The sequence below is a fragment of the Cololabis saira genome, chromosome 2 (assembly GCF_033807715.1).
Source record: "Cololabis saira isolate AMF1-May2022 chromosome 2, fColSai1.1, whole genome shotgun sequence".
NCBI classification, from domain to species: Eukaryota; Metazoa; Chordata; class Actinopteri; order Beloniformes; family Belonidae; genus Cololabis; species Cololabis saira.
This window is the reverse complement of record NC_084588.1, coordinates 3,093,451-3,111,254: the sequence shown is the minus strand read 5'-3', so window position 1 is coordinate 3,111,254 and position 17,804 is coordinate 3,093,451. Positions and strand designations below refer to the sequence as shown.

General features: G+C 45.1%; 1 protein-coding gene across 1 annotated transcript in view; it reads right to left on the bottom strand.

Moving 5' to 3' along the window:
* Positions 1–17,804, bottom strand: part of LOC133457131 (cell migration-inducing and hyaluronan-binding protein-like) — a 122,730-nt gene that overhangs the window by 23,225 nt on the left and 81,701 nt on the right. Inside the window, exons 15-21 of the mRNA XM_061736048.1 lie at positions 10,747–10,816; positions 10,470–10,598; positions 7,858–7,943; positions 5,674–5,805; positions 4,220–4,255; positions 2,867–3,022; positions 617–797 (exon numbers count right to left, since the gene is read on the bottom strand). Of these exons, the coding sequence (XP_061592032.1) occupies positions 617–797; positions 2,867–3,022; positions 4,220–4,255; positions 5,674–5,805; positions 7,858–7,943; positions 10,470–10,598; positions 10,747–10,816 (790 nt within the window). The remainder of the gene's footprint in view (positions 1–616; positions 798–2,866; positions 3,023–4,219; positions 4,256–5,673; positions 5,806–7,857; positions 7,944–10,469; positions 10,599–10,746; positions 10,817–17,804) is intronic.

Below are 17,804 nucleotides of genomic sequence, written 5' to 3'. Positions count from 1 at the left end.
GCATTACAGAAAATAAAGAACTTTATCACAATATTCTAATTTTCTGAGACAGTCCTGTATATCACTGTATTGAACAGTTATTAAAGTAGGGATGTGTGTTTTATAAGTAAGCTTATTGAAACTCTTGTTATATGTAAGAATGTATGTAGATTCAGGGGTAGGACTGGATAAGTGTTTACTTCATTCCTACTCCATTTCAAACATGTTGGTGGATCCTTGAGGTCTGACCAAGTGCTTTCTTACCTTCTGTCTACAATCATATATATACACACATATATATATGTACTTTTTTTTTTACCTTTTTGTTTTTTTTTTAAACATGCATGTTCGAAATAAAAAAAATTATTAAAAAAAATAAAGCAAGTGGCCCCTGTACTGAGGCTACAGTCCTCCTGCAGTGGTTGCAGGTTGGAGCCCTGGCCTGCAGCCCTTTGCTGCATGTCGTCCCCATTCTCTCTACCCCCTTCCCGTCTACATTGAATAGAGGCAGCTAGAGCCACAAAATCTTAAAAAAAAAAAAGTTGGTGTACTGTGGTTAAACAAGAATACAGTTGATAAAGTAGGTTTTTTAAAACAAACCCTTGAGCACTAACGTGGAACTCCATTGTGGACTTACAGGTACGTGGTCAAAGGTGATGTCACTGATGTTGTTGTTGGGGCAACTCTGCCAGGAGTTGTTGAACCTGAAACCAAAGGCGCTGGTATGTCGTCCATCCAGGGCTGCATATTTACGAAACGTGCAGTTCTGCACATTGATCGGCCCGTCGTAGATCTGGATGCCCCGGATGGGAAAATCTCTGCAGGAGAACACATATCCAGGTAATGAGCCCACCACCAATTTATACAGAATTAAATACAAAAGAACAGTCGTCAAGTAAAACCCACAAACCAGCCATCAGTTCAACTCCACCATCTAAAAAGGAGGACCAGACATTGTTTATAAAAAAGAAAACCTGAAGAGCTGCTCCACAGTACCAAACAAAGTCTGCTCTGAAGTTTCCTTCAAGGTTTCTGAAGATAGTTAAGTAGCATCATGTTACCAATAAGGAAGCGGTTCAGGGGAAAATGTCTTCATGTTGCATATGGGAGGTCCAGGAGCACGTCTTCATGCAGATGGGAGATCCATCAAGGATTTTACTCTCTTGGTTCTATAATGATTGCACTAGAGCGCTGCATTGGGATTGGATCCTGCGGGACCCAACGCAAATCTCGGGGAGCTGGCGGCTTGAACTCTCCTGCGGGCGGAAGCGGGCGGCCACAAAAAAACAATGCGGGATCGGGATGTAGTCTAGTGACAAGGTGGAAATCAATGACGTGGAAAATAAACCTCAAACAAGGTCTTTATAAAACAAAGACGGAGCAAGTCAGATATTTGGAGAAACTGTGTTTAGTGTCTGTGGAGCATCTTGGAAGAGACGAGGGATTGGAACCAGCAGTCGGTCAGCAGCATTCTCTTCCTCCACAGCAATGTAATGGCCAAGTGATTCATTTGTTAAATTAATTTGTTTCATTCGTTAACTTTGTTTATTTCATGTTATTTATTAGTGTTATTTGAGCCTCTCACAGCTACTCTCGTTGCTATAACCTCAATCACATAATTGATGCGTGAGTGAAAGGTGAAATAGCTTGTGTGATGATGACAATGATGGATTTGCATCTAACTTTCGGTCAGGTGACCATGAACTGTCAATTATCCATAAAGCTCCACAATGATCATGTTAACATTAAATCAGATAGATTTGTCTGGGACATTTCTCTTGCGGCATCGGAGAAGACACTAAATCAATGGATCTCTATTATTGTGCAGCATGAGTTTTGCAGGTGCGGGCGGTAATGGTCAGAAATTCAGCGGGAGCGGGATGAAAAAAACAGTCCCACGCAGGGCTCTAGATTGCACCAGAGTCTTATCATTATGCACTCTGCAGTATGGACAGTTTGTTCACACCAGGATAAAATGTAAAAGGTTGTGGTCTTATGAGTGACAGTTTCATTTGTTTAATGGCTAGCTGTCATGAGTTTAGCTTCTCAGCACTGTATTTTTTAAAGAGAATCTGGTTTGTTGCAAGCTGGTGGTGTTTGAATGCTACTCCGCTAGTCCTAATTTCATCCACTCATACAAATGTTTTAGAAGAGATATCCTTGTGGTAACTGAACTCATATGGGCATGTTCTAGCTCAGGGGTCGGTGACCCGCGGCTCTAGAGCCTCTTTAGCGCTGCCCTAGTGGCTCCTGGAGCTTTTTCAAAAATGTTTGACCTTTTTTTCTTTTTTTTTCTTCTTTTTTTCCTTTTTTCCCCTTTATTTCTCTTTTTTATTCCTTTTTCCTTTCCCTTTTAATCTCGACATTTCGACTTTTTTCACAAAATTTTGACTATTTCCTCAAATTTTTACTTTTTTCTCGAAGTGCATAATGAAAAAAAAAATCTTCTCCCAGTTATAACTAATATAGAAACATGCAGCATGTGTTGCCTTCATGCTAAGGCGGATTTCTAAGGCTGGCAAGACTTTTCATTTTTTGTGGCTCCAGACATATTTGTTTTTTGTGTTTTTGGTCCAATATGGCTCTAAAACATTTTGGGGTGCCGACCCCTGGTCTAGCTGGATTGTTCATTTTGACCATTTGCCCTTTTCTGTACTAGCTGGGGGGGTTGATGGCAGTTCTGCTGCCTCCACCAGGGTGTTGACCAGTGCTCCTACCACTGGGCTGGAAAACCCAGTCGTCTGTATTAGTTGCTTTTACTTCTTTTCTATCCTGTCACCACTTAGCCAACAGCAGCAACTGTAGGACTTCTGATTCAATCAGTCATCAGCATCTTCTTGAATTTTTCATTCCTGTTAAAAAGCAGCCCTGAAAGATAGAGCCTTACATGCCACGAGGGAGTGTCCTCTCAGAAAGATCCGATCCTCCCAGGCCCCACATCCTGCTCTCTGGAGGAGGCATCCCATGATTCCCACTTTCACCCACAAACAGGGAGTTCTTCACCTGCTGACGAGATCCGTCATCATCTGGAAATGTTCCTCCACTGCAGACACAGATAGGAAAAAATGCATACATGTTTTATTAAAAATGCTGTAACAGTGGTAACATTTACTGGTGTAACAGTGGTAACATTTACTGATGTAATAGTGGTAATCTGCTGATGTCATTTCAAATACCACAATTTCTATATAGAGTCAGGAACAACCTATTACCAAGACACTTGCAAAAAATGTTTAGTGAAAGAGAGGGAGGGTATGATTTAAGGGAAATGTTTAATTTTAAGATCCAAAGATATAGAACTAAGATGAAAACATTCTGCATAACAAATAATGGAGTAAGGCGATGGAACAGATGAGTGTGGATCTGAAGCAATGTCCAAGCATCAACCAGTTTAAAAAGAAATATAAAATGATGTTTACAAGCTATAGGGAGAAGGGGGCAGATGATCCACCTGTGTTATTCCCAGCTTACTGATGCTCACAACATGAGCAGAAACTAATCAGATGTTTACTAGAAGACAAGGGTGGGTTGGTGTTGGTTAGTGTGGGTTACTGTTGGGTAGGGCGGGTTTGTGTGGGTAAGTGTGGGGTAGGGTGGGGTAGGGCGGGATTAATGGGGTATGTATTTTGTGGTTTTCGCAAGTTTGAAAAGTACATGTTCCTTTTTTTCAAAACAGTAATAAAAATGAATTATGAAAAGAGAATGGTCATCCAGAAGCTTGGCACATAACCACTGGTAATTTAAATCAGGCCTGCTCAAAGACAGCTGTGCTTGAATTTGGTGTAAAATCCACTTTCCTGTTTCATTTGTTTCCTTTTGTTTAGAGCATCATACTTTGGGTATTTTTTTATGAAGGTCTTTGTGTCAGATAATCTAGACAGGGAGGATGCTCTTTCAACAAAAAGACCTTGTTGGAAAAGAACATCACATATATTGGGTTCATATGTTGGAGTAATGAAGGACAAAGAAAGTGGGAGAACCAGGTAAACAGGCTTCTTGTGTTCTTCCCCAAATATGAAAAGTCTGTTTTTAAGTTTAAAATCCCTAGTTGATGCACTTGTTGGTGGAGCCGCTTTGAAAAGTCAGCAGATGACTTCTGTGACATTTGTTCTCTGTAATTACTGTTCACACTGATGAGAGCCTGCCTGTCCCAACCTCATTAATCAGAGCCCGTATTAAGCTGGTTTTAATTACTCACATGGATCAGCCAAGTGCAGTAACCAAAATGAACAAGTCTTACCTTGCAAGAGTGAGGCCAACGCCGTTATCAGCAAACCTGAGGGAGGAAGAGGAGGCGTGATGAGTGCAGCAGCAGCCTGAAGACCTGGAAGACAATCTGCCAGGTAGACTGACTTAGTCCAGGACGTACAGAATAAACATATTTACATTCTGCTTCAAAGAGGTTTTGGTCTCCGTAGATATTGTCTCCTTACATTTGTACTGAGGGGATTTCATTGGATAAAACTACATTAAACCAAACATAATTAGGGGTTTAGTGTTTTGATTGACAACTGGAAATTGTTTATGGCTACCTGCAGTACTCAAGTTGTAAAAAAATAAAATCAGGGGGATGGTGGATTTTATCATATGGGGACAGATCATTTGTGCTGATTACAAATAATATAATATATTACAAATAATAGCAGTGACCAAAACAGCTGCAGAAATACTGCAGGAATGACATAGCAGCAGTTAAATGCAGCCTTCTGTAAGCTTTAAATATCCACTGGGCTTACATCAAATACATCAAAACACAACAATAAAAAACACTTTTCTGAACTTATCAATATGACTCTGTCCTTCACAGGATAAGTAACATGGATCACTGCAAAAACTCACAATCTTAACAAGAATATTTGTCTTATTTCTAGTTAAAATGTCTCATTTTAGTAAAAAAATCTCATTACACTTAAAACAAGACTCATCACTGGAAAAAACAACAATTTTCACCTGTTTCAAGTAGATTTTCACTTGAAATAAGTAGAAAAATCTGCCAGTGGAACAAGATTTTTTTGCTTATAATGAGAAAATAAATTTTGTCCCACTGGCAGATTTTTCTACTTATTTTAAGTGAAAATTGACTTGAAACAGGTGAAAATGGTCAAATAAGTTATTTTTCTGGTGTTATTTTTCTGGTGATGACTCTAAATGTTGAAATAGCAGTAAAACTACATTCATTGATGAAATGACATAAGGGATGGAAAGGAGGGATGACAGTTTTACAGGGGGGATGATTTGGACCGTTTTTATTTCAGGGGGGATGCCATCCCCCCTCATCCTCCCTCAACTCCAGTACTGGGGACCTGTCATCTCTTTGGTTACTTATGATCTTCTGAGTTGTGAATAAAGACCTAACAGAACACAATCATTTCATTTTAAATATAGTTTAGGCCTGCTGTGCTGTTACTTATAATAAGAGACCACTGAGACCAGTTCTAGTGTTTAGCTTAGAAAGCAGCCATCTTCCCCCGGGTTGAAGGCTGCTTACCAGAAATAACCAGAGGACACCCGCTGGATTCTCTCTAATTCATGTTCTACTTCGGGCAGCAGCTTGATACTCCAGTCAAGAGTCCTTCACCTCACATCATCTCAGATCATCTCAGGTATCTCCAGGTTGGTTAACAGATGTGGCACGACTGGCGACCTATTGCTGACCAGGTGCACTGGTCCAGGGACCCGGGTTCAGATACTCACTGGCAGTCGTCCAGCCACACATCTCCCCCCCTCAGCCAAGCCCCGTGATCCTGGTTCTTGTAGGCCACAAAGTGATGGATGAGGGCAGGGACTCTGGGTTTGGAGGGGTCTGAATCCTGGTGAGGGCCGTACCTGAGAAATGGATTGTCGGACACATGATTAACACACAAATTGGGGAAGCACCACCACCTCCAGCTTTAAAAACAAACTTCAAATGTTAAGCCTGATTTAAGGTTCTGCGTTAAACCAACGTAGAGCCTACGCTGTTGCCGTGACGCCGTCGTGAACCCTTCGGACTCCATTTCTCCACGGTACAATACCCCCCCAGAGCTCTAGTTGATACTTTGTTTAGCTACCGGCTTTTCCGGTCACAGTGAATCAAAGAGATAAGGACAACTATCGTGCAAAAAACCAAAACAAACCGCAAAAAAAGAAAATCACACACACATGAAGAAAAGAGCGCTGAAAGTTCACTACTGCTTCACGAACCGGAAATGCGTTGCTACCAAGTGAACCAATCACAGCCCTCTCAGTCTGCGTTGGGTCTGCGTCGCCTCGACGCGTAGTTAATTTTTTTGGGAGGTACAGGTTAGACTACGGCGTAGGCTACAGAGAGACTCCTGCGTAACCGCGTACCCTACAGCGTAGGCTCTGCGTTGATTTAACGCAGAACCATAATTCAGCCTTTAGTGTTTAGTAAAGCCTATGGAGTAAGGGTGGAATGGTTTTGTATTCGTACCGTCACGGAACGGGACGGGCGTCACGGTGCGCGCAGTCACACGACGAATACGTCTGAGTGAGTATTTAAAAAAGTTGAGTCCTCACGTCAATCCTGGTGGTGGTAATGAGCCTGAAAGCTGCCAGCAACCGAGATTAAGGATGAAGCAGCAGCAGAAGAGCTGATGGTGACGAGTTTGCCTACAGGTGGGAGGTGGACCATCCATCCATTCTCCACCGCGGGGGCAGCAGCCTTAACAGAGATGCCCAGACTTCTTTCTCCCCAGACACTTCCTCCAGCTCTTCCTCCAGCTCTTCCTCCAGCTCTTCCTCCAGCTCTTCCTCCAGCTCTTCCTCCAGCTCTTCTTCCTCCAGCTCTTCTTCCTCCAGCTCTTCTTCCTCCAGCTCTTCTTCCTCCAGCTCTTCCTCCTCCAGCTCTTCCTCCATCTCTTCCTCCAGCTCTTCCTCCAGCTCTTCTTCCTCCAGCTCTTCTTCCTCCAGCTCTTCTTCCTCCAGCTCTTCTTCCTCCAGCTCTTCTTCCTCCAGCTCTTCCTCCTCCAGCTCTTCCTCCATCTCTTCCTCCAGCTCTTCGGGGGGGAGTCCGAGGCGTTCCCAGACCAGCTGAGAGACATAGTCTCTCCAGCGTGTCCTGGGTCTTCCCCGGGGTCTCCTCCCAGAGAGACATGCCTGGAACTCCTCCCTAGGGAGTAGAGACATGCCTGGAACTCCTCCCTAGGGAGGATCCAGGAGGATCCGGTACAGATGTCCAAGCCACCTCAGCTGACTCCTCTCCATGTGAAGAAGCCTCACCCTATCTCTAAGGGAGCGTCCAGCCACCCTGCGGAGGAAACTCATCTCTAAGGGAGCGTCCAGCCACCCTGCGGAGGAAACTCATCTCGGCCGCTTGTATCCTTGATATTGTCCTTTCGGTCACTACCCAAAGTTCATGACCATAGGTGAGGGTAGGTGCGTAGATTGACCGGTAAATCAAGAGCTTCACCTTTTGACTCAGCTCCTTCTTCACCACGACGGTCCGGTACACCGACTGCATAACTGCGGACGCTGCACTGATCCGTCTGTCAACCTGATTTCATGTTCTGTGATTTCAGGTCCACTGTGTTAAAATGAATGAGGTAAAAGTGGGCTACAGGATGGGTTCCAGGTGGGTTTGTCTGCAGGTTCCATGCTCGTCCTACCTGCATTTACTCATGTAGACTCTGACTGGGATCTACCTGAACTGCAAGTGGCCACACAGTTGCCCCTACCTTAGTCTATACCCATTTAGTACACTTTAATCCCACATGGGTCCACATATTTGGTCCATGTTGGCTCTTATATGGGATATATAAAACTGAAACGATAAAGGTACCCGAGATATTTGCCCATTTAAAGCCTGAGTCTTCTCTGGACCCACGTAGCCCACTTCTTACCAAGAAGGACCCACACGGACATTCTCTTGACTCATACCTCGCGCCAACAAGTGAGAGGAAGGGTCTCTTGTCATTATTGTTGGCCTGGGTGGTCTTCACTCCATTGTCCAGGATAATTCCGGCCTAAAACATAAAGAAAGAGAAAGAGAGCTGTGGTTATTTAAATACCTTACTGATGAAATACCTTACCTTACTACCTATGTTTGAGTTCCGTCCTCCAAGTATACACATAACCAAGCCAGCGCAAAGACAGAACACAAATATTCAAATATTTTAGAGCTTGTACCGGTTTTAATTCATGTAGTGAAAACCTAAGCACTTTAGAAATCTCACCAAGTCGCTTTGGATAAAAGTGTCTGCTAAATGACAGTAGTAGTAAAAAACAAACAAAAATCTTTCACGATGTGAACACAAAGTGACAAAGTCTCCAACGTACAGTTCGGATGAGAGAATCCAGAATCACAGCATACACTTTCATTGTTATACTGACGATATGCAGTTTCTTCAGAACATTCAAGGGTCTGTTATGGTGTTCCGCAGGGTTCAGTGCTAGGGCCAATCTTGTTCAGTTTATACATGCAGCCGTTGGGAAGTATAATCCAGAATCACAGCATACACTTTCATTGTTATGCTGATGATACGCAGCTCTACTTGTCTATGAAGCCGGATGAAACAGAACCGTTAGTTAAACTTCAGGCATGTCTTAGGGACATCAAGGACTGGATGTCCAGAAATTTCCTGCTTCTAAATTCAGATAAAACAGAGGTTATCATTCTTGGTCCAGAGCAATCCCAGGAAGGGATTAGATGGTGTTGCGATAGCTTCCAGTGCAACTGTGAGAAACCTTGGTGTTGTTTTCGATCAGGTTTTGTCGTTTAAACCGTATATTAATCAGGTTTGTAAAATGGCATTTTTCCATCTCCGTAATATTGCAAAGATTAGGAAAATCCTCTCGCAGAGTGATGCAGAAAACTGGTTCATGCATTTGCATCTTCCAGACTAGATTACTGTAATGTGTTGTTAGCAGGATGTCCAACTAATTTGCTGAATAGGCTCCAGCTGATCCAAAATGCAGCAGCACGAGTACTGACAGGCTGAGAGACCACATCTCTCCAGTGTTAGCGTCGCTCCATTGGCTACCCGTAAAATTGAGAATCAAATTAAAAATTGTATTACTTGTGTATAAAGCCCAAAATGGCTTAGCTCCGCAATATTTGCAAGACCTGATAGTGCCTTATGTTCCTGGCAGAGCTCTCCGCTCTCAGAGTGCAGGTTTACTCGTAGTTCCTAGAGTATCCAAATGTAGATTTGGAGGACGGTTCTTCTGCTATCAGGAACCATTACTATGGAACCAACTTCCAATCTGGGTTAAGGAGGCTGACACCACCTCCACCTTTAAAACTGAACTTAAAACCTTTCTGTTTAGTAAAGCCTATAGTTAGTGTTAGTAAACCTCTAGTTAATGTTAGTAAACCTCTAGTTAGTGTAAACTCTAGTGTGTTAGCGTCAGTAGTCATAGTTGCAGCTATAGAACAAGACTATAATAGTTAGTCTCAAACATAGCTTCGTGGTAGATATGCTGCTATAGATCTATGCTGCAGGGGGCACCGACATGATCCACTGGGTGATGCCCCTCACTCTTCTTCTCTTCCCTTATTCTCTTCTCCTCTTCCTCTTTTATTTATTATAAGTATCTCATAACCATCATTGTTGTCCATTGTTCTTGTAGTTTGTTGTGCTGGTCTGCCCCCCCCCCCCCTTTTCTCTTCAGTGCATGTTTGCAGGCCGGAGCTTCAGGAGCTGCATGTTGACCTGCACCTCCCCCCTCTGATCATCCCACTGCTGTTTCCACCTGTCTGTGTAGATGTCTGCTATATGCTTGCTGACATCCTGACCTGCAGTCCCCCCTTCCTCCCCCCTCTGACCACCTTAGTGTCTGCTGTCTACATCTGTTTATATAGTAATCCCTGTAGTGCACCAGTTAGCCATTGTGTCTGTGTCTCTCCTTTCTCGTTTTTCTCCCACTAGGGGAGTTTTTTACCTGCCATTGTTTATGTTATGTTTATGTAATAATGGCTCAGGGGTCATGTTCTGGGTCTCTGGAAAGCGCCTAGAGACAATTTCTGTTGTAATAGACACTATATAAATAAAATTGAATTGAATTGAATAGAGAGGAGGAAAAATACCAGACAATAAATAATCAGAAACAGAGGATGATGAGACAAAGGTCCAAACAGCCTGGGTTGATAGAAACAAGGAATGTGAAAGCAGAACTGAAAAACAAAAACTTTCAAAACAAAAATATTAACAAAATCAGAAAACTTGAGGGAAATCACAAGAAGAAAACCAAGCTCTGACATGAAAGCCTAAACCCAAGACACTTTTAGTGAGCAACTAGAAAGGCTGTTCCTGTGTTTGAGGACCAACATTTCCTAATGTGATGTGTTCATCTGTTTCACTTAGAAGCATAAAACAACATTCTCACTTTAATATTGTGCATTATAGATTGGTCTGGTTTAGTATGCAGAAACAAAGCCTTTTCTTCTGTGTTTGTGGTTTTAGAATCATCCCTGCTGAGTTTCTTCAGTTTACGAACTTTAATCTGAGTTTAATGTGACGGGTCACAGGAGCTTGATCCTGCAGACTCACCCTGTAGTTGGAGTGGGCTCTGTTGTTGGAGAACTGCCCCATGGGTGTGTGCTCGCTGTATCCCGGGGAATAGAGGCCTTCCGAGGGCCCGGTGGGAACGTGGTGGAAGATGAACCAAAAACCTGTCTCCTAAGGGTTCAGGCAAAAAAAGAATTGTCTGTGTTTAGTAGAAACATAGAAATACCAGGGAATCTGTGTGGAAATGATCAGGTTATTGGTGAGGGTGGGTCAGTGGTGTGGGTGGGTCTGGTGGGGTCAGTGGTCTGTCTGGTTTCACCTCAGAGCCTGCAGCAGCACAGTTGATGATATTGTTGTTGGGGTTGGCGATCCAGAACGTTGAAGTAGCGCTGGTGAGAAAGGGATGAAAATGTTTGTTTTGTGTTTCTATGAATACTTTGAAGGTCCAAAAAAGAGAGTTGGAATGCTTTTCCATGGAACGGGTTTCTCTGCTTGACTGGTTGGAACCTCTTTCCCCTGATGATGTGGGGTAACCAGACGACTGTCTCAAGAAATGATTTCCGTGCTGAATTAAAGCTTGTGGAAGCTATTACTGCTGTTTATGTAGAAATAAACAAGTCCTGCACCAAAGAGGGTCCAGCACCCCGTACACGCACGCACGCACGCACGCACGCACGCACGCACGCACGCACGCACGCACGCACGCACGCACGCACGCACGGTGTATTTGTAGAGCATATCTCATGAATGTAGCAGGACCATTTATATGTTTAATGACAGGAAATATATATGTAAAATTCAATGATGCCAAATGACCCTGTAAAGTGGAAGTGGTGGATTTTAAATGATAAACTGTGCCTGGAGTGAACTACATTTTACTGACCACTAGATGTCCTCCTTGAGCTCTGGGTCATTGAAGGGTCTAGTAATGAACCAATTCATTGAAACAAGTGTGGAGGCTTCAACAAAATCTCAATCAGCCCTCACCACCAGCAGAAGCACACAAACGTACCAGCATGGTCCCAGACAAAGAGATTCAAAGAGACTCCAGGGAACTGTCAGCTCAAGTCAACTACTAAATGACCATGAGACCATGCCAGGCAAAACTATTTCCTGAAGAACAACCAGCCTTCCACCTAAATCTGTAAATCTTAAATTCCTTCTAAACAACCAAACTCTCGCCTACCTGACAAATCCCCTCTATTTCTCCTCATTACACACAAACTGAATGGCTTTATGTCTCTTAGTGATGTGTGTGTGTGTGTGCGTGTGGGGGTTGGCTTTATGCGTCTTGAGGGATTTATTTCATTACCATTTAATTTTTAAAAGCAGGAGCAGGCGATTGAGATATCAAGAAGCCAAATTAAAACCCAGACTAAGACCCCAGATCCCCCGGGAGTTGAAAAGGAGACGTTGTGGATGTAGAGCAAGCAAAGAGGAGCAAAGAGGACGTTTCAACCAGCGCCTCCATATTATGGGAATATATGGGATCATCGGTAACCTCCGGTATTTTGCTAATAAGATAGACGAGCTTGAAGCGCTGTCAAGGACAAATCTGGACCTTCATCGGTGCAGCATTGTGCGTTTGTCCGAGACGTGGATGCAGGAGCTTGTCCCCGACTCCAGCATCTCTCTGCCGGCTTTCAGACGACACGGACAGAGACTTGAAGAGGAAAAACCGAGGAGGATGGAGCTGCAGCGCTGGTCAACAACAGATGGTGTAATCCAGGACATGTTACTGGGCCCAGCGTGTTTCTAATGGCACTTTTCCACTAGTACCTACTCAGCTCGGCTCGCCTCCACTCGGTTTGGCACTTTTCCACCAGGGGTCTAACGTGCAGAGTAGATACTTTTCTGTATCTATTCTGCCGAGGTTCTAAGCTGCTGAGTCGGCTGTATCTGACATCATCACACTACAGGCCACCGATTGGTCGGGGGGTTGGAGTCAGACGTCTGAGTCAGGAGGAGGAAATCAGAGAAAGACTGACTGTTGACGTGGCTTCTTGTTCGTTTTATTCGACAGGCAATGGCAGCGCAAAAGTCTGTTTCATGATCCAACTCTGAGGTGCAGATGTTCATAAACCTGGTGGCTGAGGATTAAAAAAGGGATCCAGATGGGGGATAAGGAACGACCAGATCTACCAGGAGCTCTGTCTCTTCATAGCTGCTCGCTGCTTGAAGCTTCTATCCCCCTTTTTTTTAATATTTTTATCCCGATTTTTACCCCATTTTATCACTCAATGCTCCTACCTAAGTGACAGTTCTGGGCATTGCTCCCCCTCTCCCCTCTACCAACCCCGGGAGGGTCCTACACTGAGCTCATGTTTCCTCCTTACCTCCCCACCCCATCTGGTGCCACGGTTGGCCAGAGGGGGCATGTAGAGCCCAGGACTGTTGCATGTTTTTGTGAGGGTAGCTCCCCTTGCTAGCCAAGGGAACACGGGGAGAACATGCAAACTCCACACAGAAAGGCCCTTTCACCAACCCCACCTAGGGTGTGGGTGCTGAAGTCATGGGGGAACTAACACACACTCAGCACCCACAGTTTCCCTGGCGGGAATTGAACCCAGGATCTTCTTGCTGTGAGACAGCTGCACTACCAGCTGCATCACCGTGCCCCTGTCGTTCTCATTTTTTAACTTGATATCAAACACAAGCCACAGATCCAGCAGCACATCTATCATCTCCTCCAGGTTCTACATCTTTAGTGTTGTTGTCTTCTTCGTTTAGATCACACAATCAAATGCGTCACAGCAGCTTCGCTCCATCCTCCTACTTCTGCTCCAGGAGCTGAATTGTTATGGAAAAGAAACCAGGCCGAGTTGAGTCGAGCCGAGCTGAGATAAGTAGAGCCCAGTAGGTACTAGTGGAGAAGTGCCATAACTGTCACTGGTGGTTTAACCATGTCTCTCTGACACATTTCCATTATTTCAACAGTTAACTAAACGTTGGATTTGATGACCAGTCACCTGAAAGAATTCCCCCAAAAGGAAAAAAAGAGTCTTCAGGGAGGGAGATGGAAAATTATTGAGGTCAGTACAAAAACAACTGAAAGTCCAAATCAAGGATGATGACAGGAGGAAGCTGGAGAACAAGCTCGAGCAGAACAACCGGGAGATGTGTGGTCAGGGATGAAGAAGATCCAAGGCTTCAAGCAGAAGGGGGACCAGATAGATGGAGTGGGGGTTGGAGTTGAAGATGACATACACCTGTTTCAACCAACCCACAGTCAACTGGACAAGCAGCAGCACTGTGATGATCATGTTCTTTCATTTCTCCAGTTCATTTACCTCCATCAAACCTGCATAATTTCGTAAGAACCTTCAGAAGACACAGGTGGAGACCTCCACAATCACCTGGATTACTGACCACCTGACAAACAGACCACAGTTGGCGAGACTGGATGATTGACATGGAATTACACCATTGTTAAAACCATCTTCTTTGATTTGGTGTAGGCCTGGGTGATAAACCGAAAAATTACAGATAGTGACATTCACTGCGATGACTGATGGCAATTTTCCCATCCATCCATCCATTTTCCACCGCTTATCCGGAACCGGGTCGCGGGGGCAGCAGCCTCAACAGAGATGACCAGACTTCCGTCACCCTAGACACTTCCTCCGGCACTTCCTCCAGCTCTTCCTCCAGCTCTTCTGAGGGGAGTCCAAAGCGTTCCCAGGCCAGTCGAGAGACATAGTCTCTCCAGCGTGTCCTGGGTCTTCCCTGGGGTCTCCTCCCGGTGGGACATGCCTGGAACACCTCCCTAGGGAGGAGGGGCAAGCCTGGAACTCCTGCGTAGGGAGGAGGGACATGCCTGGAACACCTCCCTAGGGAGGATCCAGGAGGATCCGGTACAGATGTCCAAGCCACCTCAGCTGACTCCTCTCAATGTGAAGGAGCAGTGTCTCGACTCCGAGCTCCTCCCGGGTGACCGAACTCCTCACCCTATCTCTAAGGGAGCGTCCAGCCACCCTGCGGAGGAAACTCATCTCTAAGGGAGCGTCCAGCCACCCTGCGGAGGAAACTCATCTCTAAGGGAGCGTCCAGCCACCCTGCGGAGGAAACGCGATCTTGTCCTTTCGGTCACTACCCAAAGTTCATGACCATAGGTGAGGGTAGGTGCGTAGACTGACCGGTAAATCGAGAGCTTCGCCATTCGACTCAGCTCATTTGACGGTCCGGTACACCGACCACATAACTGCGGACGCTGCACCGATCCGTCTGTCAATCTCCCGCTCCATCTTTCCCTCACTCATGAACAAGACCCCGAGATACTTGAACTCCTCCACCTGAGGCAGGACTTCTCCACCCACCCGGAGAAGGCACGCCACCCTTTCCCGGTGGAGAACCATGGCCTCAGTTTTGGAGGTGCTGATTCTCATCCCTGTCGCGTCGCACTCTGCCTCAAACCGCCCCAGCACATGCTGAAGGTCCCGGTCCGATGAAGCCAACAGGACAACATCATCCGCAAAAAGCAGAGATGAAATCCTGAGGTTCCCAAACCGGATCCCCTCCAGCCCCTGGCTACGCCTAGAAATCCTGTCCATAAAAATTATGAACAGGACTGGTGACAAAGGGCAGCCCTGCCGGAGTCCAACATGCACCGGGAACAAGTCTGATCTACTGCCGGCAATGCGAACCAAACTCCTTCTCCGATCATACAGAGACCGGAAAGCAGAGGGCCCCGGACTCCATACTCACTGACCCCCCACAGAATGGCACGAGGGACACGGTCAAATGCCTTCTCCAGATCCACAAAGCACATGTAGACTGGTTGGGCAAATTCCCATGAACCCTCGAGCACCCTGCGGAGGGTGTAGAGCTGGTCCAGTGTTCCGCGACCGGGACGAAAACCGCATTGTTCCTCCTGAATCCGAGGTTCAACTATCGGCCGTATTCTCCTCTCCAGTACCCTGGCGTAGACTTTCCAGGGGAGGCTGAGAAGTGTGATCCCCCTATAGTTGGAACACACTCTCCGGTCCCCCTTTTTAAACAGAGGGACCACCACCCCGGTTTGCCACTCCAGCGGCACTGTCCCCTTCCTCTATGCAATGTCGCAGAGGCGTGTCAGCCAAGACAGCCCTACGACATCCAGAGACTTGAGGTACTCAGGGCGAATCTCATCCACCCCCGGTGCCACTGAGGAGCTTACGAACCACCTCAGTGACCTCGGCTTGGGTGATGGATGAGCACGTCCCCGAGTCCACACAGTGATACCTGGTAATTTTCTCATGTTGGTTAAATCTGTGTTTTGATATGAAAAATAATTTTAAAAAGCACAAAATAAACATCTTCTTGTTTGTTTTGACTGTGTGTGCCAATAGGCTATTTTCATTCCTCTTTAAGATGATGTAGAGTATGTTTGTGTAATAAAGTGACTCCACCCGTACAGACTGAAGGAGAAGGAAAAACCAAGAAAATGGGTGATGGTTCAAACAAAGAGGCTGCTGACATAGCTGTAAACGAAATAACAGGGCTCTCAAGTCTCATGCATTGAGAAATTAACCTCACTGCACACTAATTTCAACAGCCCATCTTACAAACGAGTCAAGGTATGCTACTGTGCGCTGAGCTCTCAGCAGCTTTCTGGAGTTACCAACCTGCCAGTCAATCAGAAGAAAATGTTGTTGCCGGGTACGGTCTGAGTTTCAGCTTCAAACGCTTCAGGAATGCATAGTGGAGGTTATAACACACATCACTCTTTAACACACACACACACACACACACACACACACACACACACACACACACACACACACACACACACACACACACACACACACACACACACACACACACACACACACACACACACACACACACACACACACACACACACACACACACACACACACACACCATCTGGGACTAAATGTGTTTTTCACTAACTCTTTAAATTTTCTTTAAATGCGGAGTATCCGCCAATGTCAAAGGGGCTAATTTCTGCAACAAGTAAAATATTTCTTGTCAATTACAGACAGATGTTCACATCACAGTCCTGACACCTCCAGCGTCTATTCACCTTTTATCCAACTGCAGGCACTGTTTTAAAACTTGTATCTGTATCCGTTACTCCTGTAATTTTCCTCAGCAACAAAATGCTGGGCTTGCCATATAATTTTTTCATTTTTTCGGTTGATGTGGTGCATTTTTATCCACCAACAGAAGACGCGATGTCAGGGTTTTGTGAACTGTGTGTGTTTTGTGTGTGTATGTGCATGTTTTCTCTTGCACTTCAGTTCTTTCCCAAGAAACATCTCGTTTTCCCATTTATTCCTGATCAATACATGATGGCGATGTGCAGAAAAAACATGCCGTATTCTAGTTATAACTCTGGTTGAACACGATTTAAAAAATATATCATTTGAAGTCTGCACCAATGCCACACTGGGACGAAAAGTCTGATTGGGATTTATACATTCACTCAGGCCACCCCTACTCATACACTGCACACATATGCTCACACTTGAGAAGCTGCTGATATTTAGGTGAGATGTGTAGAAGAAGAATACGCTGTATAGGGGCGAGAGATGCAGTAAAGGAAGACACTGCACTGAGTGAACAAATAAATCCCCAAGTTACAGCAAGCAGTCTCCTTGATTTATCACATACAGTAAATGGCAACCAGGGAGCTGTGGACTTTAACCTGTGTCCTTGTACCTGGGTCTTCCAGGCTCAAGCCCACCTATATAACTGTTTAGTAAAGCCTATAGTTAGTGTTTAGTAAACCTCTAGTTAGTTTGTTAGTGTGTTAGAGTCAGTAGTCATAGCTGCAGCTATAGAACAAGACTATAATAGTTAGTGTTTAGTAAACCTCTAGTTAGTTTAGTTAGTTTGTTAGTGTGTTAGAGTCAGTAGTCATAGCTGCAGCTACAGAACAAGACTATAATAGTTAGTGTTTAGTAAACCTCTAGCTGGTGTTGGTAAATCTCTAGGTAGTGTAAACTCTAGTGTGTTAGAGTCAGTATTCATAGTTGCAGTTATAGAACAAAACTCTAATAGTTAGTCTCAAACATAGCTTTGTGGTAGAGCTGCTATAGGCTTATGCTGCAGGGGGGACCGACATGATCCACTGAGCCATGCCCATCACCCCTCCTTCTCTGCTCCTCTTCCATTTCCATTTATAAATTATAAGTATTTCATAGCCATCATTGTTGTCCGTCGTTCTGTTGTCCCCCCCCCCCCCCCCCCCCCCCCTTTCTCTCTTGTGCATGTTTGCAGGCCGGAGCTTCAGGAGCTGCGTTCTGACCTGCAATCCCCCCCATGATCATCCCACCAGACTGTATGGATTTCTGCTATATGCTTGCTAACATCATGCCCTGCAGCCCCCCCTCCCCTCCCCAGTGCGCTGGCTGGCTGTTGTCTCTGTGTCTC